Here is a 27,659-nt window from a genome sequence, read left to right as displayed (position 1 = left end):
AGTCCCGGGCCCAGGTGGGCATGGGGGGTACCAGCTGCCTCCACGGGGCGCCTCCCAGCCCTCCAGCACTCATAGTCCGGACCTGGGCTCCTTCGGTCGAGTCCGGCTGCGCTCCAGGACTCTGCTCTCCTTGCTCTTGCACATGGGGGTTTCCAGTAATCACCGAGGGCCTGAAACAGGCATTGCCTGTCTCTCTGCGCCCTCCTCCTGGGCTCTGCCAGGGTCCCAATCCAAAAATTACAGTCTCCTCTCCACACTGTCAGCAGAACCCAATCATGTCACCAAGTGAAGGACGCTGCGTGTGGACAGCAGACAGCTGTGGCTCAGTGGGGTGGGCCCCTCCCCCCTCCCACAGAGAAGGGCCGCTGGTTCCTTTCCTGGGCGGGCAACATGCCTGCGTTGTGGGTCCAGTCCCCAGTTGGGGGCCTGCAACAGGCAACTGACTGATATATCTCTCCCTCCCTTCCCCCCTCTCTAAAAAGAAAAAAAGTAAACAAAACACTAAAAAGAAAGATTTCCCTTCATTGATTTCTTTCCTGTCCTACTGGAGGTCTCTGACTGCTCGACCCAGAGACAAACCCAGCTGATGCAGTTTTCAGAGTGAAAGATGAGACAGACAGGAGGCAGAGACAGACCACAGATGAGAGAAATACAAGTAAAGTGGTTATTTTCTAATGAAAACAAAACCTCAAAACAGAAAACCTCTGCTCACACTCTCAGAAGAATGTAGTCCGTCTACCTGTGCAGAAAAGAAAAGATGATCGTTTACTGAAAATCAGACGGTAAAACTTACAGAGGTGGTTCAATTTTTGTTCTAAGAAACGGTTTCGGCCCCGGCCAAGCGGCTCATTTGGTTGGTGTCGTCCGGTACATCAAACGTTCTCGGGCAGGGGTCGGGGGCCAGGGGGTCAGGGCACACACTGGTTTTGGGTTAAATCCTCCCTCGGGGCGTGTATGGGGAGGCAGCCGATTGAGGTTTCTCAAACATCTATGATTCTCTCCCTTTCTCCTCCCCTCGCCCCTAAAAAGAAATAAAATCTTTTAAAAAATCAGTAAACATCCAGGAAGTCCAGGAAGCTCAGAGAGTCCCAAAGAAGCTGGACCCAAGGAGGAGCACACCAAGGCACATCATCATTACATTACCCAAGATTAAACAGAAGGAGAGAGTCTTGGAAGCAGCAAGAGAAAAGGGGACAGTTGCCTACAGGGGACTTCCCATGAGGCTGTCTGTCGGCTGATTTCTCCAAAGAGACCTTGCTGGCAAGACGGGGCTGGCAGGAAGTGTTCCAGGTCATGAGAGGCGGGGGCCTACATCCGGGACTACTGTATCCAGCAAGGCTGTCGTTTAGAGGGGAGGGGAAGATAGGGTGCTTCTCAGATAAGGTCAAGTTGGGGAAGTTCATCATCACCAAGCCCTTATTATATGGAATGTTAAAGGGAGTTACCTAAGAAAAAGAAGATAAAAAATATGAACGGTAAAAATGGCAGCGAACTCAGTTATTAATGACCACACCTAAAACAAAAACAAGAGCAAACTAGGCAAACAACTAGAACAGGAACAGAACCATAGAGATGGAGATCACATGGAGGGTTGTCAATAGGGGAGTGGGAAGGGGAGAGGCGGGGAAAGGTACAGAGAATAAGTAGCATAGATGATAGGTGGAAAATAGACAGGGGGAGGGTAAGAATAGTGTAGGAAATGTAGAAGCCAAAGAACTTATATGTATGATCCGTGGACATGAACTATAGGGGGGGAATGTGGGAGGGAGGGGGTTGGCAGGATGGAGTGGAGTGATGGGGGGGGGGAATGGGACAACTGTAATAGCATAATCAGTAAATATATTAAAAAATCAATCAATAAAAAATTTTGAAAAAAAAAATCAGTAAACATATTCTCAGGTGAGGACTTTTTAAAAACCTGCTTCAGCCCTGGCTGGTGTGGCTCAGTGGATTGAGTGCAAGCTGTGAACCAAAGGGTCGCGGGCTCAATTCCCAGGCAGGGCACATGTGGGCCAGGTCCCAAGTTGGGGACCACATGAGAGGCAACCACACATTGATGTTTCTCTCCCTCCTTTCTTCCCTCTCACTAAAGACAAAGAACAGGCCAACTCAAAACAAAAAAAACCAAAACAACAAAAAACCCTGTTTCGGCCCCGGCCTGAATGGAGGCAGATGGGAAGGCATGTGGGTTGAAGGGGTGGATGCTGATCCTGTGTTACCTCCAGCCAAGAGGGCCACCGGGTAAAAGGTGTGCTGGCTGGTCCTGTGACCAGGGACTCACAGGGGCTGCCCCTGGGCAGGAGGGGCGCCGTGGGTGGGGCTGGGTGGACAGCAGGGGGCGCTGCGAGCTAGTGGCAGCCGGGCAGATGCCACTGGTCCCCTCCCCCAGCAGGGAGCACTCTCCGCCTCCCCTGCACCACAGGAGGGGGACAAGTAGACCCCCTTAGTCCCCACGACAGGGAGGTTTGGCTGAGTTTTACCTGCAGGGTGCCCAGGCCACAGCATGGGGTCCAGGCGCTTGGGAGGATGGTGTCGGGGCTGGACCTCAATGCTGCCCCCAGCCCTGGGTTTTGGGCAGATCCCTCTCCCTCCCACCTCTGTCCCTTGGTCTGACTCTCTAGGTGTCCCCCCCGCCCCCCACCAAGAGTTCAAATCTCACCAGCTGTGCGACCTTGGGCAAGTCTCAACCCCCTTTGCTTCCTCAGCATCAACTAGGGGTGGGGGTAGGGGTGACAGCCACTTCCTGGGCTCTGCGGTGCTCAGGTCCTGTGCCTAATGGCAGCCGAGCTGCTCAGGACACAGACTGGTAGAACCAGGGCCCCGTTTCTCCCCCCCACCCAAGTACTCTCCACAAGCAGCCAGGACCCCTCCGCCCACCCACCAGGAAGGGCTGCCAGCCCTGTGGCTGTACCTGCCTGGGACCCAAAAGGGACCTTGGGGGTGACCAGCACAGCCAGCGGGCTAGGTGTGCGGGTCTCATCACCAGCTGGCTCAGCCTGAGCCCCTTACCTGAGCCAGGTAACTAGGAAGGGCTGGGGGCTCAGACAGGGGCGTCCCATTTGTGAGCTGGGGGACCTCTGGGGACACACAATGAGACCACCTACAGCCCTCGGCCCCAGCCCGGGGTGCACTGCCATCCCCAGGCGGGACCAGCCCAGGCTCCAGGATGGACACGCACGCACTGTCACTTGGTCAGGAAGGGTTTATTCGGAGTCACCGCAGTAACAACAGAGAGCAGACACAGGGGCCTGGCCCACATCCACGTGGGTCACACGAGGTGTGAGAGTCCCCGACAGAATGGAGCCCACAGGGCCGGGGCAGGGCCGTGCCCCGCGCCCAGTCTCGCCCTCCTACCAGAAAACGTCAGTGATGCACGACATCACTCTCCGCTATAATTTCATTTCTTCATAAAAGGTTGTGTGTTTAACACACACAAATATCGTTGCTAAAATCAGCAAGAGCTATCCAACTTAACAAGTTGATACATGGTTGTCCTGTGGCCAGTTCACAATGGAACTAAACAGTTTTGTTCCGAGACGCCTGGGCGGGGCTCTCTGGTAACAAGAGGTATGTCCAGCAAATGAGTCACTCTGCCACCAAGAGACAAGTGGCCCTGAGAGCCGGGAGATGCAGTGGAGATGCCCCTCCTGAGAGTGGGGGTTCACTGCAGGCCAGGCTGGCTGGGTTCCCACACGGAGGTCACAGAAGGGCCTCTCACCCTGGCAAAGCTCAGGGGCCGCCCCAGCAGCAGTGGCAGGAAGGTGGGGAGTGTAGCTCGCTGGGGCCTCCCGAGAAATAGCCGCCACTGCGCCCAAATGCATGCTTCTGTCAGCTGCAGGCAGACAGGGCCCGTCGGCTTGGGAGAAGACTCATTCTTCTGTATCTTCTCTGCAGCTGGTCCGTGTCCAGGGAGCGTGGTGCTTCCCCAGTGAGGTCTGGGGCAGACTCTCTGCTGCTGCGGCATGGACCACGGGCCAGGAGGACGAGCACTGGGTACCTGGTAGCACAGCCTTCCAACACACCGCCCCAGCACCCAGGCTGTGGCAGCCTGCGCCTTGGGGCCGGAGAGGGGCTGCCCTTCCATCCTCCAGCCACTCCTGCCCCCACAGCCCTCAGAGGGCGCCACCTTGGGCCCTGGGGCTCCGGCCTTGGTCTCCACACACTGGTGCCTTTAGGAAAAGCCTGAAGACTGGGGAGCCACTGGCCGTCCAAGGAGAGTCCTGCTGTCCTGCCGCCCCTGGGGCCCGTAGGGGTCAGGACTTCCTGCCAGTCCCCTCCAGGGGTTGTGAGGTGCAGGGGGCAGTGGCTGGCCTGCCCAGGGAGGGTTGGATACTTCCAGCCGGGACACCTGGCCCACAGCCGGGGAGAAGGGCGCAGAGGCGGCCAGCGCATACTCCCACACAGTCTAGACTTTGGCCAAGTACCTGGGGCATCTCTGAAAGATCCTTAGTTCACTCTTAGAGGGAACAATAAATGCAAATCAGACATGGTCACCTGACTCTGGTAAGCCCATCGCTGCCACACAGCAGCCAGCCAGTCCCCGTCACACACGCTCTGCACGCTGGCAGGACCCATGAACATCGGGGTCTCTACCGGGCCACTCCAGGCTGTCCCCAGCACCGGCGGCCCAGCCAGCCAGCCAGCCCACTGCACACTCCAGGGCACGGCCCGACCAGTCAGGTGTCCCCACCGCATCTGTCTGAGGTACAAGGTGAGAAAACACGCACTCCCAACCAGCCTGCAAGCACAACAGACTTCGGCCAAACACCCAAACAGCTTCAAGACCTTTAACCCATGGCACGGGACTGCGCACTCGTGCGCCCAGGGGCACAGGGCAGGCCCTGCTCCACCCGCCGTCCCCGCAGGGGGCATGTGGCTTTCCAGTGTTGTCACTCTTCTAATGGCGACTTCCACCGCGAACTTCGCTGTCTCTGTTTTTTCAGACCAGGGCCACAGTTAAGGCCGCGATGCCAGGGGCCGCATCGGGCCCGGTCACGAGGGGGCCGGTGGGAGCCCGGGCACAGGTGTCGGATCCATTTCCGATCTTGGTCTCGGTCCCTCCTCAGCCAAGACCGTCCTCCTGGTCTTCAACATCAGGAGACGCTTGCAGGGGCAGGCGCAGGGCAAACCAGTGAACAAGCTACAGCTCGGGCAGCTGACGTGTGGCCCTGAAGCCAGAGGCTGGTGGCACCGAAGGGCTGCAAGGTGTCCACGGCCTCCGGGGGGCCTGATGGGGCACAGGCGCCCAGGGCATGAGCCACAGAGAGCCACCGGTGGCTGAGGCACTGCACGAGCAGAGGCCAGTCGAGTATATTAATCAGTCATTCCTTCAAATACACAGAAAATTTCAAGTAATTTATTTCAAAATGCTTAGTTTCATCTTGAAATATATATATATATATATATATTTGCTTTAGAATGATCATATTGCGGCATGATTCTCATGCATTTTAAAGTACTTTATTTTTTAAAAAAACATCAACTTGAGGCAGCGAAGTGTTACAACTGTTACTCTATCCGGGGACCCGGGCTCCCCTCCTGAGACTGGCCGGTGAGCACGGGCAAGCGGAGGGAGCTGCGCGGTGCAGACACGGGTCTGAAACACGGCCCCACACAGCCACAGCAGAGGTGCCTGTTCTCCCCCGAAGTCCAGGAGGGCTCTTGCGCCCGGCCATCCGGCACAGGGACCCCTGTCTGTGCGGACACCTTTCTCACTGTGCGACCGCTGTGACTCCAGTGTCCAGCGGGGGGCCAGGAGAAGAGGTCCCAGGGATCAGCAGAGTCTGATACGGGCGCTGGCTGCGTCCCACACCCTGAGGCAGGGCCGCCAGCACCGCCTCCCGGCAGGAGGTTGGAATACGGATCAAAGCGCAGTGCGAGCCCTCCCCGGAAGCCGAGGTGTGCACAGGGCCCGCCGCAGCGAGCCTACTGGCTCGGACGCCGCTCGGCCACCCCACTGGGCGGTGCTGGGAATGACCCTTACAGATCACCCCGTTCCGCCCCAGGAGCCCTGGGCCCTGCCCTTCCCAACTTTGGACCTGGGCCGCCACCGTGCCTGTGGCCCAGGGACACATGGTCTGTCCAACTCCAAGAAGAGGAGGAGATGCTGTTAGTCTAAAAAAACAGTTTGGGGGAAAATTTTTTTTCCTAAAATAATCCTAAAGAAAAATACTCTCCCAAAGCTGCAGCACCAACAAAATGTGGCAAAATCCGACAGACGTCCCAGTACCTGTAGGCGTCCAGAGACAAAACCTGGCGAGAACGTATCAGCCGCGGGCCGCATGGCCACTACCTGAAGTGTCAGGTACGATGCAGCCAAGGACATCCAATATTTCTGGTTTTCAATTATGCTTTAGAAAAAATCGTATCTTCTCCTAAATTGCTTATGGTCTAGATTGTAAATCTGGTTTACAATTTAAAAAACATGCAGAATAATATACTTCCAGAATGAAAGAGAGTTGAAATTAAAAAGGTGTTTTTCAATTAAAAAAAAAATTTTCAAATGATTTTTAATTGCGGGAAAAGTGAATCAGTGTGGTGTTTTGCCTACTGGCGCAAACCTACCCTACTGCTGAGACTCCACTTGCATGAGAAGGGTCAGGCTGGCGCAGCCTGGAGCCTGGTGCCCCGCCGGGATGTGTGCGCCCAGGGGCTCGGCTCAGACCATGGACTCCGTCTCCATGGGGCCCTGCAGGCGCTCCTTCCTGGACAGCCGCAGCACAGTGGGCTTCTCGCCACTGCCTTCGCCTGTGGACTGGGAAGACAGGCCTTTCTGCTCTTCCTTGGCCTCTTCCGTTACCTCTGGGTAGATTACCAGGAACGTGGCTGTCAGGAAGCCCAGGAAAGAGCCCACGGAGGCCACAATGGGGATGACACGCACCGTCCCCACGGCGTCAACCACACTCCCGAGGGCTGAGGCCACCAGGATCTGGGAGATGTAGACCTGGCAGGAGAGGATGGCGCAGTCGATGCCGAAGCCACGCCTGGAGTTCCCGGGGCTGTGCTGGACGTACTGCGGGAGAGAGAGCGCAGTGAGGGTGGGGTCTCCCCGCCTCCCCATAAGCCCACAGCCTGAAGGCGAGCTCAGAGTCTGGAAACAAACGCGCGCCTCTCTCGGCAGCTAGGCAGCCACAGGGCCGTCCCCTCACTGTGTGCCACTTCCAGTCCACACTGTGCTGGAGGTTCTGGCCATCACAACAGGACAAAATAAATAAAATGTGTGCTCATGGCACACAGAGGGCTGACTGCACACACAGAAAGTCCCAAGGACCCCAGGCACGGGCTGTGAGCACACCTCTGTGGGGGGAACGGCTCAGTACCATCGCGCTTTAACTCTACGCACGTGCTGGTGCTGACGTTTGGGTGAGAGGTGGCCAAGCACAGCCCCGACAATCCTGAGGAGCAACCACAGTGACACCACGACCGGCTTTCATGTCTTCTTATAAAACTACGTGAGACCGCCCTGGCTGGCATGGCTCAGTGGGCTGAGCGTCATCCCAGAAACCGAAGGGTTGCAGGTGCAATTCCCAGTCAGAGCACGTGCCTGGGTTGCGGGCCAGGTCCCGGGATGGGGGTGTGCAAGCGGCAACTGGTGGGTGTCTTTCTCGCACATCAGTGTTTTCTACATAAGACATTGTGAGCTCTGTCCTGTGGTCTGTGACAAAGTGCCACTCACAGGATCGGGTGGCTCTTGGATGTGGGGAAACCACGAAGTCACACTCCCCCGTCCTGGGCCACTCAGGCGAACCCTGTCCCAGGCAGGCGCAGACCAAGGGTGGATGTGCACAGGCCCTGGGCAAGCCATCCCCTGCAGCAGGAGGAGGGGTGAGGCCATGCAGAAGGACCCACCACGGGGCCGGGCAGTGCAGCACACTGCAGGGGTGAAGACCTGCCACAGCCGGCCAGGGGACCTCAGGGACAGGGGGGTGTGGGTCGGGCAACGGCAGGGCTGACACCAGGCAGGAGAAGCTGGGCAATGCCTATCTTCCTGTGGTTTGGTCTGCACTGGTTTTACAACTGTGAAGTCAGAAGTTCTCCCTCCTGGAAGTCCACGCAGTGGTTCATCTACGTTTTGTGTACTTTTCTGCGGTCACATTGTACTTCAACTAAAAAGCCCGTTTAAAACATGATGCTTTATTGGATCTTCATCAGTTTGGACTCTGGCAAGCAGCTAACCACAGCGAGTCACTCTGCTTTAGTAACTGTGTCCGAGAGCGGAGATCTGCTGCCGAAGGGTTAGGAAGGAAGACAGGGAGCGCGCTGCGTGCCCCTTCCCCGCGGAAGGGCCTGAGTGCCGAGTGTGAGAAGCCCCCCGTCTAGACCTGCACTGTGCCTGCCATGCCCCAGGAAGGGGCCCGTCCGAACCGAGAGGTGCTGCAGGTGTGCCATCGACACTGAGTTCTGAGGACTTGGTGAGAACGCAGAGCATCTCAATTTTGTGTACTGGGTGCGTGTCAAGATAATTATGTTTTCGATGTATGGGGTTAAATGAGCTGCCACAGCTGATTTCTCTCGTTTTCCACCTTTTAAACGTGACTGCTGCCAGTGAGGACTGACCTCGGTCTGAAGCGCCCCTCCCCAAGAGCCCGTGTGTGTGCATGCGTGGCCTGCAGGCAGGTGCCAGGTGGGCCAGGCGTGCCAACAGCCTGGCAGCTAGCGGAGCAGCACGCTTGTGGCCCCAGAGCCCAGGCCTTGGACTGACTCGGCAGGTGGCAGTTCTGCTGGCCCTTCAGGGTCCGTTCAGACCCGCAGACCCAGGGGACTGCCTGAGGCTCGACTGTCCCTGTGGAAGTGCAGAGCTATCTGCAGGTGAGCGGGAATGAGCATAGGTGTGGAAGCCCCGTGACCCGGGAAGTGCGCTTCGGGCTGACTCCCTGCCCAGCGACCCCGCCAGACCCTGCGGCCGCAGACGCACCTCCTTGATGTCGTGGTACTGGCCGAGAAGGGCGTAGGGGCAGTAGGAGATGCTCATGGACACGACGCCCATCGTGCTGACCATGGCCATGGCGACGTAGACGTTGGCGAACATGGCCATCACGGCCGTGCCCACAGAGAAGCCCAGCGTCCCCAGCACGTAGATGACCCTGATGCTCAGGTCGTAGTTGTCCAGGTATTTCTGTAGCAAGGCTGCAGAGAGAGGGTGGCTGCACGGTGGCGATCGATGGCATGGGCCCCGCACTCAGCCTGCTCAGGAGCAGGCCAACACCCCCTCCTCGGCCACCCTCCCCCTCACCGCTGCGAGGTGCCCACCCCGTGCCCAGGATACCAGCACCTCTCCATCCCAGTCCTCAAAAGCTAGCCCTGCCAGCAGTTCCCCACCACACTGCATGCCCTCCCCGCCTCACCCCATCCACCTGCCCAAGGCGCCAAGGCCCCTCTCCTGGGCTCAGCTCCTGCATTCCTGCCACCACCTGGGCCTGGCCCTGGTCAGAGCCCTCTGAGGATTCCCTGCAGGGGCCACGAACAGGCTGCAGGATGCCCAGCCCCCGCGCCCGGCTGCAGCGGCTTCCCCTGAGACGAGGACACTCGAGTCCCCGTGCCCTGCCAGAGGGACAGCTGGCCCTGTTCAGCCAAAGGGAGATTCCCCTTCTGGAAAGCAAGCAGGGTGCCCTCTGCCACATTTCCAGTCGCCAAGCCTCTCCCCGGGGACCACTCACCTGAGCAAATTGCGCCAGTGGCTGCATAAACCACCAGGCCCCAGCAGCCCATCTTCACGCCGGCGTTGTAGGCCTGCCAGGCAGTCGAGTTGGAGGGGGCCTGCTCCGGAAACGAGACTTGGTTTCAGGGGCAGGGACCGTGCACCACACCCTCGGGTGCAGCGGGCTATTTATTTTAAAGAAGGTGACAGACACTGCATGAAAGGACATCAGCCTTCCCCCAGGTCAGCTCTAAGCAGGGGTCTGCAGCCTCCCCAGCCTAGGCTGTCTGGGAGCCCAGCAGCCACGCAGGGCAGTTCTACAGGCCCAGAGGGTGAGGATGAGTGCGGGGAGAGGCCTGGGCCTAAGCCGAGGCCGCCCAGCTGGACCCAAGGTGACGCAGCCCCCAGTGTGAGCCAGCAGACATGCGGGACAGGGTGCAGCCAGTGGAGCCCGTCCACCAGCGGTGACAGATGGCCATTCTACGTCACTCAGCTGGGGCCGCCTGGCGGAGCCATGGGGAGCCGGAGTCAGGTCTCCACTCCCACTCCGTGGCAGCCCTTGGCGTTTCTGACTGCTGACCAGGGACCAGGTGTAAACAGCCCCTAGGGTCACACAAGGGCCCCGACATGTCACCGGGTGCATGCTAGCTGGCTGCCCACTGAGAGCCATCTGACTGCATCATGCAGCACTGGGGCCCCAGGAGGCGGCCTTGGGGCATGGGGGGGCCCCCAGACGCCGAGCACCCCGGCCCCCTCTCGCCCAGCCCTCCCACCTCACCTTGGGGTCGCCCTCAAAGATGACCTGGCCCATGAAGTCGGTGTAGAATACGGCCTCGGCGATGACGGAGAACCAGGTGAGCAGGTGGCAGAGGCAGAGCCGCATCAGCTCACGGGGCATCTTCAGCATGGACAGCCACAGCAGCCGCACGGTGGTCTCACCCTCGCCCTCCTCACTCTCCGTGTCCCCACTGGAGGTGGTGGCGCCGCTCTGGTTGCGGTGCCGACTCCGCTGCCGCTGCCGCTTCTGCAGGTCATACAGGTCGCTCATGCTGCGCGAGGGCTTGATCAGGACCACAGCGTTGGCGCGCCGGTAGCGGTAGCGGTGGGAGCCGATCTTGCCGTAGTAGGAGAAGGTGCTGGAGGCCTGTCGGTGGAACACGTGCCTGCGCCGCCGCACGGCGCTGGACGCGGCTGAGGGCTTCAGGTCCACCCTGGGGCAGCTGTGCAGGCCGTCCTTCAGGAGTGAGCTGCTGCCACTGCCGTTGGGCACTTGGGCTTCGTTCATGTGATTGTCCAGCAGTGTGGTGTCCTCTTTGGCGGTGTCCCTGAGCAGGGAGGGCAGGCGGGGCAGCCTAGCCATGGCCAGGTCCTGGCTGGCGCTGTGGGGGGTGCCGGGGCCTGAGGTGTCGTGGAAGATGGAGGGCTCGATGTCGTGCAGGAAGAGCAGCTCGGGCTCCAGGTCCAGCGCGGCGTCCGGCACATGAAGCACCGAGTCGCTCTTGCTCCGCACCAGGCCCGCGTCCAGGTAGTCCAGCGGCAGCTCGTGCTCCGACTGCACCTCGTCAGGAAGCAGGGCGCTGCCATCCAGGAGGCTGGGGTGGGTGGCGGGGGGCAGGGTGGCCTCCACGCCACGCTCCTGCTGGGGGCTGTACTGCTCCTCCTCGATGCTGAACAGGTGCAGGGCCACCGACACCACGAAGATGATGGCCGCGAAGAAGAACAGCACCTGGTTCTGTGTCCGGAACCAGGCACCCAAGAAGGTCTGCGTCCAGTCCAGCCCACCCAGCACGTAGCCGATGGCCCCGCCGAGGCCTGAGCAGGTGGAAGGGGACAGAGCAGCCAGTGAGCAGGCCAGTCAGTACCTGGGCCCCTGGAGGCAGACAGGCCGGGACAGACACGGGAGGGAGTTCGGCCTCAGTGGGGCTGGGGCGGCCACCCGCAGTCACATCATGAGCCGGGACACTCGTGCGTGGAAGGGAGAGTGAGGACACGGTAAGAAAGGCAGAACAAGACATTCCAAGACAAGGCAGACAAGAACTGACCCTGGGTTTGGGATTCTGACCGCACAGATTCCTGCCTAACAAATGATGGAACCAAGAGCCCCAGGCTCCCCTCGGCACTGATCGCCAACGCAGGCCCAGGACATGGCACTCCCGTTGGGCGTGAAGTCTGCTGACCAACGGGAGTGGGTAGCACACTGGGTGGGGACGCTGGGCAAGCACGTCACCCCCATCTCAGCACCAGGCCCTCTGGGTTGGGGTCCTGGCCCCGTCTAGCCCGCTGGTGTCGGGCATGGAGGCACACCCCAATGTGGGGGCTGCCCCTCGGGAGCAACCATCCCTGCCCTGTCAGTGAGCACTGGGGTAAGAGGGGCGCACTCTCACCGGCAGAGAAGGCGTGGATGTTGAGGGCCATGTCCTGTTCCTCACTGTCCACTACGTCCAGCAGGTAGGCGCGGATGGGCCCCTCGGTCGCGTCAGCACTGAAATCCAGGACCACCACCCCTAGCACGGTGAGGACGATGCCAATGGGTTGCCGGTTGGGGACATCGCCAAGGATCAGACCTGAGGGGGGAAGGGGGGCAGTCAGATGCCAGCTCCGAAGGGCTGACAGCCATCTCCCGGAAGGAGGGCCACCATTGGCCCCAGCTAGAAGGGGCGTGCCCCTCAGCAGGAGCGTGGGCTTCTGCATTCCCACGCCTGCCGCCTGTTGGGTTGTGTTCTCTTCCCACACACGCTACCTGCCCAGCACCTTCGCACTGTGTAACTGAAAAGGGGAAAAGGGCCCTCCTACCCAGGCTTCACGGGGCAGAGGGGGGTCCTTATGGGTAGCGTTAGCAAGAAAGGGGCATGTGTGACACGCTTGGTCACACAGAATCCCCACGTGCACGCACGCACTGCAAGTGGGCCTCGATGTCTGCTCCCCCTGCCGGGGCCTCTCGAAGCAGAGTGCGCGGCCGCCTGGCCCAGGGCCTGCAGGGACGCCCGTCCGTGTGCAGAGGCACAGGGGACAGGAGAGCAGCACTCTGGGCTTGCAATCAGGGACAAGCGGCTGGCGGGGCTGCCCCACATGAGTATGGCTCTGTCCCCAGCCCACCTCGCTCAGGCTCCTGTCCCTGCACACCACCGGCTCTTGTGGCCTCGCCCTTAGTGCTCTGCACCCCGGACCGCCGCCAGGGCAGACACAGTCTTGCCGGCGTGGGGGCAAGCTGCTCCTAACACCCTCTTCTCGGAGCACAGGTTCAGCCTCCATGTTAACAAGTTGCTGCCAGAAAACAATGGTTTGTTTTCAACAGTTCTGACGGGCGCCCTCAGGGCAAAACTATTTTCCCACATACAGCTGCTTTAATTGAAAACAAAGCAAAACAAAAAGGACCGACCAGGAGCACAGGAACAACAAAACAAGCAGTGAGTTGGGCCTGGGCATGCTCCGTGCCAAGTCTACGGAAACGGGGAAGATAACCTCTGAGGCACTGCTGGAAACAGGACGTGGCGCCGGATCCGCACTCAGCACACGCGGCCGAGACAGGAAGCGCTTCCCTGCGAACAGGCTCCCGGGGCTTTCCCACAGGGCCCGGCGCCGGGCTGCCAAGTGCATCCACGGCAAGGCCGCACCCGGCCATTGCCGATGACCCAACACCACACGCACCTCATCGGATGAAAGCCCCCCGAAGCCCCTTCCTCACCGCCAGGCCCCGGCTGCCATGCTTCAGGGTGCCCGGTGCAACGAGGCACTCACCGATGGCAGAGCCGTTGAGGAAGAGCGCCACGCCGAAGAGCACGCCCACGCAGAGGGCGAGGATGAAGGGCCGCCGGCGGCCCCAGCTCAGGGTGCACCGGTCACTCGCAGAGCCGATGAGGGGCGTGAAGATGAGACCGAGGATGGGGCTCAGGAACCAGGTGAGACTGTAGTACTGCTCCGGAAGGCCTGCGGCAGATGTGGCGTCAGCCCCGCCGGCGCACACATATGGAACGGTGCTGCCGGGGGCTCGCGCACACCCGAGGTCAGAGACTCCTCGGGGCAGAAGGTCCCCGCCTGAGAGGCTCACGGGTGGAAACCAGCCCGAAGCCCTCATGCCACGGACAGAGGGGAAGTGGAAGCTCAGAGGGCTGGGTGCTCTGCCCGGGCTGCACCACCCCCCACACTGGCGCCCTGCCACACAGACCCAGTGCCCACGTCGGGACGGGGAGAGTGCCTTCACCCGCTGAAGCTCCACACAGCCATGGAATGGGCAAGCCACAGCGCCACTCATCTCCAGGGCTGTGTCTCAGGCATGGGGGTGCGTAGCCGAGCTCTGGGTACGTGACTTGCAACGTGGCCAACGGGGTCTCTGCTGGTAGAAGCTAGGCGCCTCTGGGGTGCCATGTTCCATTCCTGACCTGGGTGGGGGACCCCAGTGACAACTCAGTCGGCTGGAGACTTCACTCCTGCACCCCCGTGTCACACTTCAGGGCAGAGTGGACCAGAAAACAGGGTGCTTCAGCCCCCCCGAAGGCGCCGAGAAATGGAGCAGTGTGCTGGTGACTGACAGGCACGTGTCAGAGGAGGAAATCGCTTCTAGAGGAGGGAAGCACCTTTCAAGACCGCTAACCTGCGTGTGGAAACATTTGCTCATCCCGTCCAGAAGCCGCGTGGCCGCTGGCCATTCACAGCACTGACCTGCAGCAGCCCGAGTTCTAAGGCTGGGTCACCAGCTCCTCGTCTTTTGTCCCCGGTTGGCAGCAGCTCCGCCAGCTGCGCCGACCCCGCCCACATGCAGGCAACGCTGTCCGGGCCAGGCACCACATTTCTCAAATGCCTACATGGCCGAAATTCCAGGAGGGACGGAGAGACTCCTGCTTCAGTTGGGGTTTTTTAAGATAGCACTTTACTAGTGAGCGCTGACGAGCCCGGGGACAAGGGGCTCTCCGCAGTCACACTGTGCGCGTGTGCACGAGCACGGCAGCTCCGGCTGTGCCTGCCCTCTCCCCTCGGTCCTGGCCTTCCTGCTGCAGGCCACGGTCAGCGAGCATCGAGGCTTCAGGACCTGTCCCAGGAGAGCGGTCTGTCTCCATCACTCTCACCTCACCCACACAGCCGGGGAGCATCTCGGAAGCTCTGTGTCCCAGGGAGTAACTGAAGCCTGACAAAATGCCATCCAAGGTCCTCAGTGCCTGGGGCCACAGGGGCCCTGGGCCCACCCCTTCTCTCCCAGCTCACCACTTACTACCCACCTCACCCCCATGCTGGCCAGCACAGGACACGCAGGGGCCTGGCCGACACAAAGCACGTGCCCTTCCACAGGACACGCTGTGACATGGACGCACACAGACCAGCTGGCCGTGGCAGGGAGCAGGCAGAAAGCCATCCCCACTGGAGGCACTGCTGGAAAACGTGGCTCCTTGCCCTCCGTGAGAGGGACGCAGCACACGGAAGCCTGGCACAGCCCCGGGGCAGTCTCCCATGCGACAGGCACCCAGGACACACCCGTGGTGGACACTGCATCCAGGCTGTTGCCACAGGCCCCTGAGAGGCTGGCAGGACGACGCGACCCCGGAAGCAGCATGGTCCGAGGAGCTCTGGCAGCACGGGCAGCAGCGACAGCGGCTGTGCGGGGGAAGAGCTGCACCTCGCCGTGCATGCCCCGGCCCCATGCTGGGGTTCTCAGGCCCCGGGCAGCATGCGGGGGGCGGGGGGGAGCAACAGTGCTGGTGCGCCCCCACACAGGCAGGCTTCTCGGTGCGTGCTGCCGCCGCTGCCCATGTTGACTCTGCAGCAGGCGGCAGGAGTAGGGGGCACATGTGGGGGCTGCAGGATACCCCGTGCTTGGGGCGCATCCCCAAGGACGAGAGGCCTGCAGAAACCCAGAGCCGTTCAGGCCGAGGCTGGTCAGGGAGTCCAGAGGGAGCCTGGGGGAGCAAGCAAGGGGCCAAGGCAGCCTCTGCCTCTTTTCCTTCCCAGCTCTTCTGGAAGCCAATGCTAGGCTGCAGAGAGACCACAGCCACCAGGACGGGGTCTGCACCTGGGCTAAGCGGTCACAGGTATGGGGCCTGCTGAGGCAATGGACTGGCCCCACCCCTGCAGGCACCCTGAGCTGGAAACAGCACAGGGACAAGGGTGACAGCTGTCTTTGTCTAAGCAAATTGGCAAGAAAAGAAACCATTTCCCATCATGTCCCCAAAGCCACTGAGCTGTGAGCAAGCCGGTCTGGACACCCCCAGGGCAGGGAGCGCAGGCCCGGTCGCAGGCCCCGCCGGCAAGGCTGCCCCTGGGATGCTGTGGGCACGGCATTTCCCAGGCTCTAAACAAACACCTCGGACATAGTAAATAATTTTTGTTTTCCTCCAGGCGCGAGCCGAGCAACAATGGTGGGACCAGGACGGCTCCCGCTCACAGGAAGTGCTCAGTGTATCACTGCTTGTCCCAGGGCTGTGCGAGGTCACGGCGACGGCAGCCACGCTCAGTCACGCGCCATGGCTTCCATTCAACAGGGCGTCTTTCTTTGATTAACTGCACTTCCGGGGGTGGGGGGGATGCAGGGTGCGGAGAGCTGCCTGTGCAGGTCCAACAAAGCCCGGCGGTGGGAACAGGAACCTCACGCTTGCTCAGCAGACACAGCCTTCCTTCCACTGAGGGATGCCCCGTGTCTGCCGTGTCCTCAGGCTGCGCCCCCGCGGGCTGCTCTCCCGAGGAGTGGCTCTCTGTGGGCAACGCTCCAGAGCCTGACTGACCCGGGGAGACGTGAGGTCACGGAACCCTGCAGGGAACCCTGCCTGAAGTGGCCCTGCTGAGGACCAGACATGAAAAGGACACAGTCCCTGCCCCACAGACATGCACGGGCCCCGTGGCAGGGGACGAGGACTGGAGGCCATCAGTTCATGGGCTAGGGCCCCAAGAAAGGGCCCCCCGAGTGGGGGTGGTCTGTCTGCACAGGGCCAAGAGGGGCAGATGACACCCCCAGCTGGAGGCAGGCCAAAGAGCTACAAGGAATGTTCCAGAATCCCAGAGCCAAAGGAAGTAGGAAGGAGGGATGTAAAGGAAGGGGAGAGAGCACGGGTGCTTTTTCTGGGGCTGCACATGGAACAGCAATCCCTCACTGTGCTGGGGAAGGAGCAGGACCCGCCAGTGTGTGCGGGCCAGGAACTGGCCTGGGGCCAGGGCTGGCCGTGGGCTGGGGGGACTAACCCTGACGCCCAGCACCCTGCTGTACTCCCCCAAAGCCAGCGTCCATCGCAGTGCTAAAGAGCGGGAGTGGGAACCAGAAGGCCCAGCCCCCTTGGTGACCGGGGAAAGGACACAGCCAGCACCATTTGCTGAGCAGGCCCGTGCCCCTGTGAAACGTGACTGCCATTTAACTCTGCTGAGCTTGTCTCCAGGACTGGAAAGCAAGGACAGACCGCCACGGGCAGGAGATAACATCAAACCACCTGCAGCCTCGGTTCCAACGCCCCCCACCCTTTCAACCCAATTACAATCCAACAGAAGCTCGGAGGCCTGCCCCTCAGAGCTGGTGCGGGTCCGTGCGCCTGGGGGTGGCCTGGCGGGGGAGGACAGCGGAAGGAGTTATTCCAGATGGAGGCAGTTTAGAAATGGCACCATCAAACCAACTGCGGGTTCCATGGACAACCGGCAGATTCCAAAGGCCTTTCCTCTGGTAAAAACGCCCCCCATCCCTGACGCTGGCCCTGAGGCTGGGCACAGTCTCCAGGGAGTAACTGGGCCTGGCTGCTGCCAGCCCTACACTGGGCTTCCTGACAACGTGCTGATGGGTGTCCTGGCCCTATTTTAAATGATGGGGAGCCTCAAAAACCCAGCTGGGTGCACTGGCCAGAATCAAGTGGGACCTGACCTGCTGGAAAGCCAGGGGAGTGCCCTCCTGCTCCTGGGGTGCCTGGCTCCAAGTGCCCCACACAGCCCATGACCTCGTGAGGGCGAAGGACTGAGCCCGAAGCCTTCCTGTCTCTATTTAAAGCTCGGCTCGTGCCATTGGCTCCTGCTGGTGCTTCGCACACAGGCTTCCCGCCTTCTCAAGGACAGCCCTCACGGTGTCATCTGCAACAATGAGAGGTGGCCAAAGACATACCAAGGACACAGTGGACAGAAGGAGTGGACACAGGCAAGGCCCCAGCTGGGGAAGGCCAGGTCTTGCTCTGGGAAGGGGCAGCAAGATCCAACTGCCGAGCAAGAGGCTGACTGGAGAATGACTGATACCTGAACAGAGGCTTGGAGGGGTCCCCAAAGTCACAGCCAGGTAAGGTAGCTCATGAGGCCACACAAGCAATGGAGCATGGACAGGAAGGGCTGCGCCCCCTCCCGAGGGCCTGCCTCACACCCCCCATGGGGTGCAGGGCCGAGATGACCAACTCAGGGCCCAGACCCATTGACTCGCGAAGGCCACACTCCTGGCCCACGACACTATGCCAAGCTCAGCTCTGGCCCTCCCTCCCAGTGGGACGGGCTGTCCTGTCTGGCTAATTGTGTGTCCCTCCTCTGAATGCTGGTTGGCCCTGAGGACAGAGGCTGTGTCATCATCTATGGCCCCAGGGTGAGAGTGGAGGCCTGGGCCTGGAGCCACAGGAGGCAGGGCCTCGCGTGTCTGGAGCCTCACACCCAGCAGGCAGACCTCCAGCAGCACTGACCGACAGGAAGCCAGCGGTGGAAGAGCCTGTTCTACTCACACGCTGCTCCCTGTGCATTCAGGGGAACTGGTCAGGAGCAGGAGACACAGGACGGGATAAAGCAAGAGTGTCAGATTGCGGACAGGCCCAGATCTCGGGGCCAGGAAAGGAGGGGGGCACACAGTTGCTGGGCCGAAGCGCCCTGTCCCCGCCCAGTGGGTTGGCACCAGGACTTACAGTGACAGCACAACAGAGGGGGACAGTCCCAAAGGAACCCAGGCGAGACAGCTCTGCCTCAGAGCAAACGCATATACCCCCGCCCCGCCCCGCCCCCCCCCCCCCCCCCCGTGCTGGCCCCGCCCCGCCCTGCAGCGGTGAGGGACGCCTCCACTGCACCCCACCCACTGTGCAGGCAGGTGTCCAGCCCTGACCACCTCAAACTGACACGCTGACGTCCTTCCCCGTTTCCCTCCTTGGGAGCCGCCCCAACCTGGGCCTGTGGCAGAATCCTGCTACAAAGTGACTTCCAGTTCAACACACTGGGCAGGGGTTTCTCAAGTTCCTGTCTGTGACCTTCCAAAAAGGGTCCGCAAGCCAGGAGTGGCACCAAGCAGGAGTGGCACCGTGCCGCCTCTTCCATTAAAAGGCGGCAAACGCCGCACACCAGAACCAGGACAAACCCCTTTCCGCTCAGAAGTGCGTGTGTTTGGTGCAGGATGATGTCTGCATGACAGAGTGCCACCCCCCACGACGGCTCTGCTGGTGGACACACGTGTGCCGGCTGTTCTCAGACATGCCTTTCCTGTCTCGTCACATCCGGCGCACATTTGATCCCTGCTCTGCCACCGTGACTTTGAAAGTGATAACGAGCTAAGTTGGAAAACTGCTCTTACCCAACGTAGCGCCGACTGTTACGGCTTCCACACACCCCTGCTGCTTTATTGGCGCTCAGGTGTCCCTGCAGCCGCCTCCCTGGAGTGGCCCACGAGACCTCCTGTGATCTGACCCCTGCCAGCCGGGGGCCAGATCGCTCACACCACCTCAATACTGCCGCCCCATCGCCCCTCCCACACCCTGCGCCTCTCTCTGTGCCCAGCTGGGAAGCTTTCTGTTCTTCTCCTGCTAGCCCCATGCTCACCTTCCACAAGCTGGGTGACGGCTGGTATTCCACGCATAGTTCCAGACCTCACTCCTGCAGACCAAACCCTAGCCATCATGCTCACCCTGGGCACTGCGCCCACAACGCAGCCGACTGACAGACAGTGCCCCAGCCTGGAGACCCGCAGCCGCACACCTGCTCCCAAAACCCAAAACCTCACTCCACATCAAGCCAACTGCGGGGCTGCAGTGCCTGCCACTGTCTGCGCCCTGAGCCTCCAGCAGGCCCGGCTCACCTCCAGCACGTGGCACAGTGCCTGGCAAGGCTCCGGCAGGGCTCCGAGTCTGATGAAAGAAGAGCAGGCACTAGCTCCTTGGGGAAGGTGACTACGGTTGACATTTCATTGTTTCTAAAATACAATGATCAAAAACACAAGGAAATCCCAATTTCCCAAGCCAAACACAGCTGCCTTATACAGGAGGCTTTCAGTTTCTCTGGTCAAGAACCAGGAGGTTTTGACTAAGTCCTGCTGAAATTCGCAGCTGTCCTGGTGGCGGCTGGCATTCTCTTCGGCGGGTTTTGAGTGCATTTGGAGTGTACCGCAGCCCCGCCCAGCAGGCTCGTGTTCCAGGACCCCCAGCAGGGACACATGCCATGTGCCGTGACCCTCTTCCACTGGACGGGGGCGGGCAGCTGGCTGTCTCCAGTCAGGACCACGTGGAACACTTCAGGTGTCCTCGGTCTCCAAGCAGAGTCCAGGCTAGCGCAGGCCCTGCCACCAGTCCCCAGGGGACCCAGGGTGACTCACCCTGCACCACGAGGCCCAGATGCTCGCTGCGACCCTGAGAAATGGGGCAGGTGTGCCATGGGAAGCCCTCCTGCACGAAGGGAGCAGGCGGCAAGCTGCCGAGCCTGCTCTTCCCAAACGGGAAAGCCAGCTGAGGAGGCCTCTGCACGAGGCCCTCGGGGCGCCCGGCCATCAGACACAGAAGGGCGGGTTCCACTGGACGCTCTGCAATGTGTCACCGCACTGAAGGGCAGCAGGTGTGCTGACTGCAGGAGGCCATTAAAATAGGTGGCGCCTCCCAGACAAGGGAGCGACAGGAACGTCGCACAGCGGCCGCACCAGACTTTAAACACGCCCGAGGCATGTGCCTGTCGGATGCACCGTGCAGGGAGAAAGGGAGCTGCACCTCGCCACACCCCTGGTCAGCAACGTCTGTGCACGCCTGGGAGGGCACACGTCTGTGGGTTCAGCCGGGACACCGAGAGCATCTTTCAGCACTTGTCTACACAAGCGTGGAACAGCAAGGGGCAATCTCACCGCGTCCCCGAGAGGGATGGGCTGGCTCCCTGAACTCCCAGGAGGGCGCAAGGTGGGGCCTGGATTTCAGGAGGGTGTGGGTTGTGTGGGCGACTCAGCGCCAGGTTGCTGGCCAGGTCACACCCACTCCTGCTCCTACCTCGCTGGCCTCCATGGCCACTGGCCCAGTGTAGGGAGCAGGGGACAGTGGCCAGCACCAGGGCGCTTCCTGTGTGATGTTCTCCGTGAAGCAGGCTCTTCAAGGTGAGGCTTCCCACAGCCAGAGGTGAGCATCAAGTTCTACATCAACAAATCCCAGGAGGTGTATGGAGTGAATGTGAGTTTCACCCTGCCTCCCGGACAAGGCAGACTGAACCTGACCTTCCCCTTGAATAAACCCTGGGCGCCTAAGGTGGGGGGAGGGAGGCTCCATCAGGCAGGAGAGGCATCAGGGTTCTCAGTGTGAACCCAGCTTGTTAGTCAGACCCAGGGCAGTGAGACATCCTTTCTTCTTTATATGATTTTCCTTTTCCCCGGAGGCCACTTCCGGAACCAAGAGGAAAACAATGTGTGTGTGTGGCCAGCGCCCAGACCCCTCCTTCCCCTGGGAAACACTGTGTGGGAACAGACCTTGTAATAGGCGACGAGCCCAGGAGGGGCCAGGGCAGGCTGCTCCTGGAGTTTCCTTTAAGCGGGGCCCCACACTCCCACCCGATCCTGACTCTGAGGCACCCTGCTGACCAGCTGTTTGCAAGACACGAACGTGGCCGGCGGCTCACCTAAATGCCCACAGCTGGTGCTGGTCTGCCCCTCTGGGCTGCCCCTCCCTGTCCCCCGACCACCCTGGGCAGACAGGTGGGGGAGGCCACTGTCTCTGTGGGGCCCAATGAGTCACACCATCAGAAGTCACCTTCGGCCCTAGCTGGTGTGGCTCAGTGGATTGAGTGCCAGGCTAAGAACCAAGGGGTCCCCAGTTTGATTCCCAGTTAGGGCACATGCCTGGGTTGCGGGCTGGGTCGCGAGGTAGGGTACTTGAGAGACAATCACACATTGATGTTTCTCTCCTCCCTTTCTCTCCCTTCCCCTCTCTAAAACAAACAAATAAATAAATAAACAAACAAATAAAAGCGCCCACCGCAGCACTGACAGAGCAAACACCCAAACCCCGATTTCCAGGTGCTGCTCTGACCCCTATCTGAACATGAGCTGGGGCCTAAGCGTGCTCCTTTCCGGCAGTTCCCACACCAAGGACAAGAGCAAGGACAGGTCTCTAGTCCAGGGTCCAGGGGGTCTTGGCTCTGGGGCCAGACCCTCAACTCCTCTTGCACACAAAAATTAATTCAAGATGGCCCTGGCTGGTGTGGCTCAGCGGCTTGAGTGCTGGCCCGAGGACCGAAAGGTCACCGGTTCTGTTCCCGGTCAGGGCACAGGCCTGGGTTGCAGGCCAGGTCCCTGTCTGGGGGGCGCGAGAAGCAAGTGATTGATGTACCTCTCGCACATCGATGCTTCTCTCCCTCCCTTCCTGTCTCCCCTAAAATAAATCTTAAAAACAAAATTAATTCAAGATGGATCACAGCCCCAAATGTGAGCGGTAAAACTATAAAACATCTAGAAGAAAACATAAGAGAAAATCATTACGGCCTTGGATTGGGCAAAGCCTTCTTAGTTAAAATAGAAAAGAATACAAGGAAAAAAGGCATACTAGACCTGGTCTAAATTTTAAACTTGATTTCAGAACTCTACTGAGATAGCAGAAGGAGGCCGCAGACGCAGGCCAAACACTCTCCCAGCGTGTGGTGAAGGACTTCCCATGACGGTCCAGCGGAGCACTCGGGGCGATGCCGGAACACGAACCCAATGGAAACATCAGCAAGAAGCCCCAACACACCCTCACCGAGACGGTACAGGGACGCCCGGGGCCGCACGCCGAAGGACCCTGACATCAGCACAGTCACACCAAGGATGGGAGGGACAGGGCTCACCGTGCCGGGAGGGAATGGCCTCTTTCTTACTCGGGAGCCCTGCACCCAGCAGGCAGTCCACCCCCAGGCCTGTCCTCGCGGGACACCTGTGCGCACAGACCTGGGGGTGAGCGCTCAGAGCAGCTTGGCTTCCAGCAGCCCTGGGTGGCCACCCATGGAAGGAAGGCTGGGCAAGAGGGTGTGCGCATTCAGGACTGCGAGTCAGCCTTACAGGAACTGAGGCCACACTCCTCAGAGATGAATGAGCGTGTTGCAGAGATGCTGCGCTGAGCCAGGGCCCAGGCTGCAGGCGGCGTGGTCGTATTTGTACGAAGTCCTGGCAGGGCCCCACAGTGACCGGTCCAGGTCAGAGGTGCTCAGGGTGGGGGGGGACCTACTGAAGTGAGGGCCACTGAGGAGCCTGCTGGGCAATGACGGCATTCCTGGTCTTAACTGCGGTGCCCGCTCCACACCTGTGGCCGCCCAGCCAGCGGCTCCCACTGCCACTGAGCGCAAGAGCGTGCCATTGCTCCAGGACCAGCGGCAGCAGGGCACAGACACGGCCCGGCAGAGGGCACCAGGCGCCGCGCCCGGCAGACAACTCGTTAAAGAAACTCTGACGCAATCGACAAGTTCTGATCACGAGGCTGCCCTTCTAAGCATGATTCAGGTCCAACCCTGAGAAATAAATTGGACTTTTGTTATAGGGACTCCGTCTGAACAACGATGTGATTAAAATAATCGCGCCCACAGATGGGGTTTCCAGAGGTCGGCCCCCCGTGACGGGCAGCGGAACCTGCCCTCTGCTGGCCGGGGCTGCCACCCGCCAGCGCAGAGGTCGGGGCTGGGGCATGCGAGGTTCGCAGGCCCCCCGCTCATCACTGACTGCTCTGCGCTGTGGGGCCGAATTAACGCTCACTGAGCACTTTATTTACGACGTTTGGAGAAAGGAGCATTCCTTTAAAACTCCAAAATAAGTAGACTTGAAAAATATTTGGCCAAGCACATGGGAAATTCTAGAATGAAACTATGTTTTAAATGGCTTAGTCCCTTACTCAAATCTCTTCTAAGTTGGAAAATTACAGATTTTTTAACTTAACAGGAACATCAGACCTGCTGACAAAACCCTTGGGCCCGAGGCGCCCCTGCTGCACTCGGGAAGGGACGCAGCTCAGTGCAGGGGCCCCTAATGCCAGCCCTCGAGGACTGTGACGCCTGGACTTCTGGAAAGATCCGGCCCTCAGCCACCGAAGGCTCACAGCAGCCTGAGACTTATGTCAACAAGACCGATGACAGCAGGACCCTAACAAAGTGCTAGTCAGCGTTTTCTACCCCAGGTCTCACTCTTGGGCTGGCCGCATCCCTACCACGGGATGACCGCATGCGCCGTCCACACTGACCAATGCCAAGTGCACTCGCCCAGACCCTGATTCCATGGCAGTGCTGGGACCGTCCCCTCCCCCACCTTGGCTGCCAGCAGGGGAAGGGGTCAGGAGGCTGAAGGGAGGGCAGACCAGGATGCGGTCCCCAGGGCTCCTGAGCACACTCCAGCCCATGTCGGCTCCACGTGCTGAGTGGGCACAGTGAAGGGCCACGCAGGGTGGGCTGCACTTACCAATCTGCAGCAGGATCGGCGTGACCAGGGCTGTCTCCATGGCATAGCAGAACTCCCTGCCGAACATCACGGCCCCGTGCATGACCCACAGGCGCACGGGGATGCGGTCGATGGAGCCCTCGCTGCCAGTCTCCTCGTGTGGCTCGGCGTCCGCGGGCTTCTGCAGCTCGGGCAGGGCCAGTGGCAGCTCCTGAACTTGCACGGATTCCGAGTCGGCATTCTGTGGAGCCATTCTCATCCCCACCAACGCGCGCGTGTGTGTGTGCGTGTGCGTGCGTGTGCTCTACCGACGTGACAGTGCCGCCACACGTCTGTGAGGGTGAGTTAGCGGCCTCCTCTCTCTGCTTCCGTTGCACTCCTCAGCGAGTAACACTCATTCCTCCTTGTGCGACTTTCCACAATCGGGTGCAGCTCGCGGCAAAACAAAACGATTTTTGGTTGGATTTTAAACATATGGCTTGTTGGATTACTGTGAATTAGAGTTAAAAATCCATAATTGCCATTCAGTTAATACCAGTTTCATCATCGTGACCGAGGCGGTGCTGACGGGGCTTCCCTGGCTGAGGACAGGCGACACGGCGACACGGGAAGGGGGTCCGCCGTTGCTCCCCATCGAGTGACTGGCTGATCTGCAAAAGAGGGGATGACCCAGTGGGGTCACGTAGGAGACCCAGACCTCTGGCCACACCAGCTCTCTGGGGCTTACTCTGGGTCATCTGTGGAAAAAACAAGCCCTCGTTTCCAGAGAAACATTGTCTCCTGTGGAATTTCCTCCTGGGGGGATGAAGCCGGGACAGCAAAGGGGAGCTGGCTCAGAGCGCGTGAGCAGCGCAAGCGCACAAGCAGAGAGCGCGCACAGGCACCGGTGCCCCTGCACGCAGGAGGCTTGGCCTGTGGGTGTCCTGGCTGCCACCGGGCAGAGGAGGTGGAGGACAGTGGCCTGAGGCCTGGAGGCGCTGTGGCTGTCACCTCTTGGCTGGAGGCAGGGACAAGGCCGCCCAACCCGAGAGGAAGAGTGGTGCGGTTCCCACCGTGCCCGAGTTGAGACACTGCGCTATGACTGTGACTGGAGCTTTTTAGAGAAATTTTCTTTAAAAATGCCAACACCCTTGATTAGGACATTTTGAATCAACCAACTACTGCTTTGTTCTAGTGCATCGGTCTTCGCTCAAAGCAGAACAGGTAAATGCAGGTGAGCTCAAGCCACATGCTCCGGGGCACGAGGTGGCTGTCTCCGGGGCCAGGTCACCACCACGAGGGAGCAGGGTCCCCAGGCGATGGCAGTGCTTGGTGGTGTATTTTAGGGGAGACAGGAGAGCAGGCCGGGCAGGAGCTGAGACGGCCCAGCACCGGGCCCTGGCCTGCGCCCCCGCTGATGTGTGGCTCTGCCCACGGGTCTGAGGAAGCAGCTCGAGCCCAGAGCCGATGTCTCCACTTCGCCTGGATGAGCCGAGGAAGCACAGGACTGAGCATGGAGCGGGTAAGGTCACTCAGCAGGACCATCAACCACGCCACCGCCCTGGAGTTCCGTTTTCACGCCAGGGGTCTCCCATCAAATGCCTAAGAGCGGCCCAAGAGCAGCCTCAAACACACGGTGAGCGGGGAGACGCACACTGGACGGCGGCCTGCAGTCAGGGCCCGTCCGCAGGGCCGGGGCATCCGACCTCTGGCACCCCCGCAAGGTCAGGCCGGCAGCTCTGGGGCGGCTGGTCGCAGCTGTCTGGCTCATCGGCAGAACCCACCTTGCACCCAGAGCCCTGCTGAGTGGCTCTGGCAGTCCAGGAGCCGGCGTTTCCATGCACACTCGTGTCCCACTCTGACCTCGTCCCCACATGCGGTTGCCTCCAAGAAAGGAGTCTGCCAGCCAGGCCCCATGTCTCGGGCCCCAGGCAGGACAGTGCTGCGTGGTGCCAGGGGACCCTGTCTGAGGGCTCATCCCTGCCCCAGTCCTGCTTGTGAAGGCAGAGGGAGGGATGCGACCTTCTGGGCAGGGCACCTGCTCCCCTCCATCTCCCCCCTGCCCCGCCTCCTACCTTCACAAGCGCCACACCCAGTCCTGAAGTCTCTTCTCGAGGTTCCGCCCTCCCCTGCAGAACTGCCAGCTGACCCCTCTGCTTGTAGAAGGCGACACAGCCCTGCCCCGGGCAGGGAGAAGCTCGGTGGGAGATCCCATCAAACAGCCTGCATCTGTCCTCACTGCCCCACCGTGCCTGGCCACACAGCAGGAGCCCGGGAAGGTCACTGAGAGAATGAGTGAAAGGCCCTGACCAGTGTGGCTCAGTGGGTTGGAGCTTCGCCCCATAAACTGAAGGGTCAAGGGTTCAATTCCTGGTCAGGGCACATGCCTGGTTGCAGGCTTGTTCTCTGGTTGGAGCCCCTAAGAGTCAACCGCTGATGTTTCTTGCCCCCTGCCCCTCCCCCTCCCTTCCCCTCTCTCTAAAATCTATAAGCATGTCCGTGGGTGAGAATTTAAAAAAATGAAGAAATGAAGAAAACCAACTGGCCAGTACTTCCTAGGGACTGTCTGCACTGGAAAGCCACCCTCCCCACAGCTGTCACACTCATGTGATCTGGGTGGCCAGCTGCCAGGATCGGGCCTCAGGGAAGTTCTTGTGAGACGGTGTGAGCATGGTGTGGGGTTTACCTGTTAGTCAAGGAGCCTAGGCATTCAAACAGCTGGCTTCCCTCCGTCAAGCAGTGCAAACGCAGCGGCCCAGGGAGCAGACAGATCTGACCCAGGTAGGGTCACTGTCACCTACATGGAGGAGAAGGACACACATCGTCAGCACCCTCGCTCAGCAGCGTCAGTCAGCGCAGCCCCCCACAGGGCTCAGGGCTCTGCGAGCTGCCCCCCACGCTCGCGAAGGAGTGCGCAGATACCACGCAAGTCTCCGACCTTCCAGAAAGTGAGCGGAGCTCTGTAAAGGCACTGAGGGGCCCTTCCAAACACGAATCCGCGTGAGGCTGGGCTGTCGGCTCACGGCAGTGAGCCCTGGGTTTCCCCACAGAGACGCACAGGCAGGGAGGCCCCGTTTAGGGTCCACCCGCAGACTGGTCACGCTGGACGACTCGGCACTAACCATCGTCTGGGCCGGGGCAAAGGCTCATGGGAAAATTAAAAAAAAAAGAAAAAGAAAAAGAAAAAAAGAAGAGATTCAAACCTGAAACTTAGGATGTTTGGGCTGGACATTTCTTACACCAGCATTTACTTGGCATGGTTGGCAAAATTCTGCAGCAGCGCACCCAGGAGCGCCCTGCAGGGCCACACCCAGCGAGGGCTGCAGGCAAGGGCCCGCTGGGCGCCGTGGCCCCCGGCCTCATGCCGGGCAGCCAGTGCCAAGGAGACGGATTCAAAAGATCCTCTGACTGCCACCCGCAGAGGACTGCTTACGGAAAAGACACTGAGTAAGACACTCCGCAACCTCACTGGAAGGGACCTCATCAGGC

At 60.2% G+C, this 27,659-nt stretch overlaps 1 protein-coding gene across 8 annotated transcripts in view; it reads right to left on the bottom strand.

The window, feature by feature from the left end:
• Positions 1-3,187: 3,187 nt before the first annotated feature.
• Positions 3,188-27,659, bottom strand: part of SLC45A4 (solute carrier family 45 member 4) — a 54,431-nt gene continuing 29,959 nt past the window's right edge. For 4 of the 8 annotated variants that reach the window (XM_053929596.1, XM_045181429.3, XM_045181428.2 and 1 more), the window contains exons 2-9: positions 26,857-26,967; positions 24,213-24,841; positions 13,376-13,564; positions 12,022-12,201; positions 10,416-11,449; positions 9,657-9,756; positions 8,915-9,126; positions 3,188-7,012 (exon numbers count right to left, since the gene is read on the bottom strand). In XM_053929596.1, coding sequence (XP_053785571.1) covers positions 6,659-7,012; positions 8,915-9,126; positions 9,657-9,756; positions 10,416-11,449; positions 12,022-12,201; positions 13,376-13,564; positions 24,213-24,450 — 2,307 coding nt within the window. In that variant the 5' untranslated portion in view covers positions 24,451-24,841; positions 26,857-26,967 and the 3' untranslated portion in view covers positions 3,188-6,658. Of the gene's footprint in view, positions 7,013-8,914; positions 9,127-9,656; positions 9,757-10,415; positions 11,450-12,021; positions 12,202-13,375; positions 13,565-24,212; positions 24,842-26,245; positions 26,454-26,856; positions 26,968-27,659 lie in introns of all 8 variants that reach the window. The other 4 variants (XM_053929599.1, XM_045181433.2, XM_053929597.1 and 1 more) reach the window with 2 other exon arrangements.

The sequence above is a fragment of the Desmodus rotundus genome, chromosome 8, assembly GCF_022682495.2.
Source record: "Desmodus rotundus isolate HL8 chromosome 8, HLdesRot8A.1, whole genome shotgun sequence".
NCBI classification, from domain to species: Eukaryota; Metazoa; Chordata; class Mammalia; order Chiroptera; family Phyllostomidae; genus Desmodus; species Desmodus rotundus.
The sequence above is the reverse complement of the archived record's forward strand: the minus strand, read 5'-3'. Positions and strand labels throughout refer to the sequence as shown.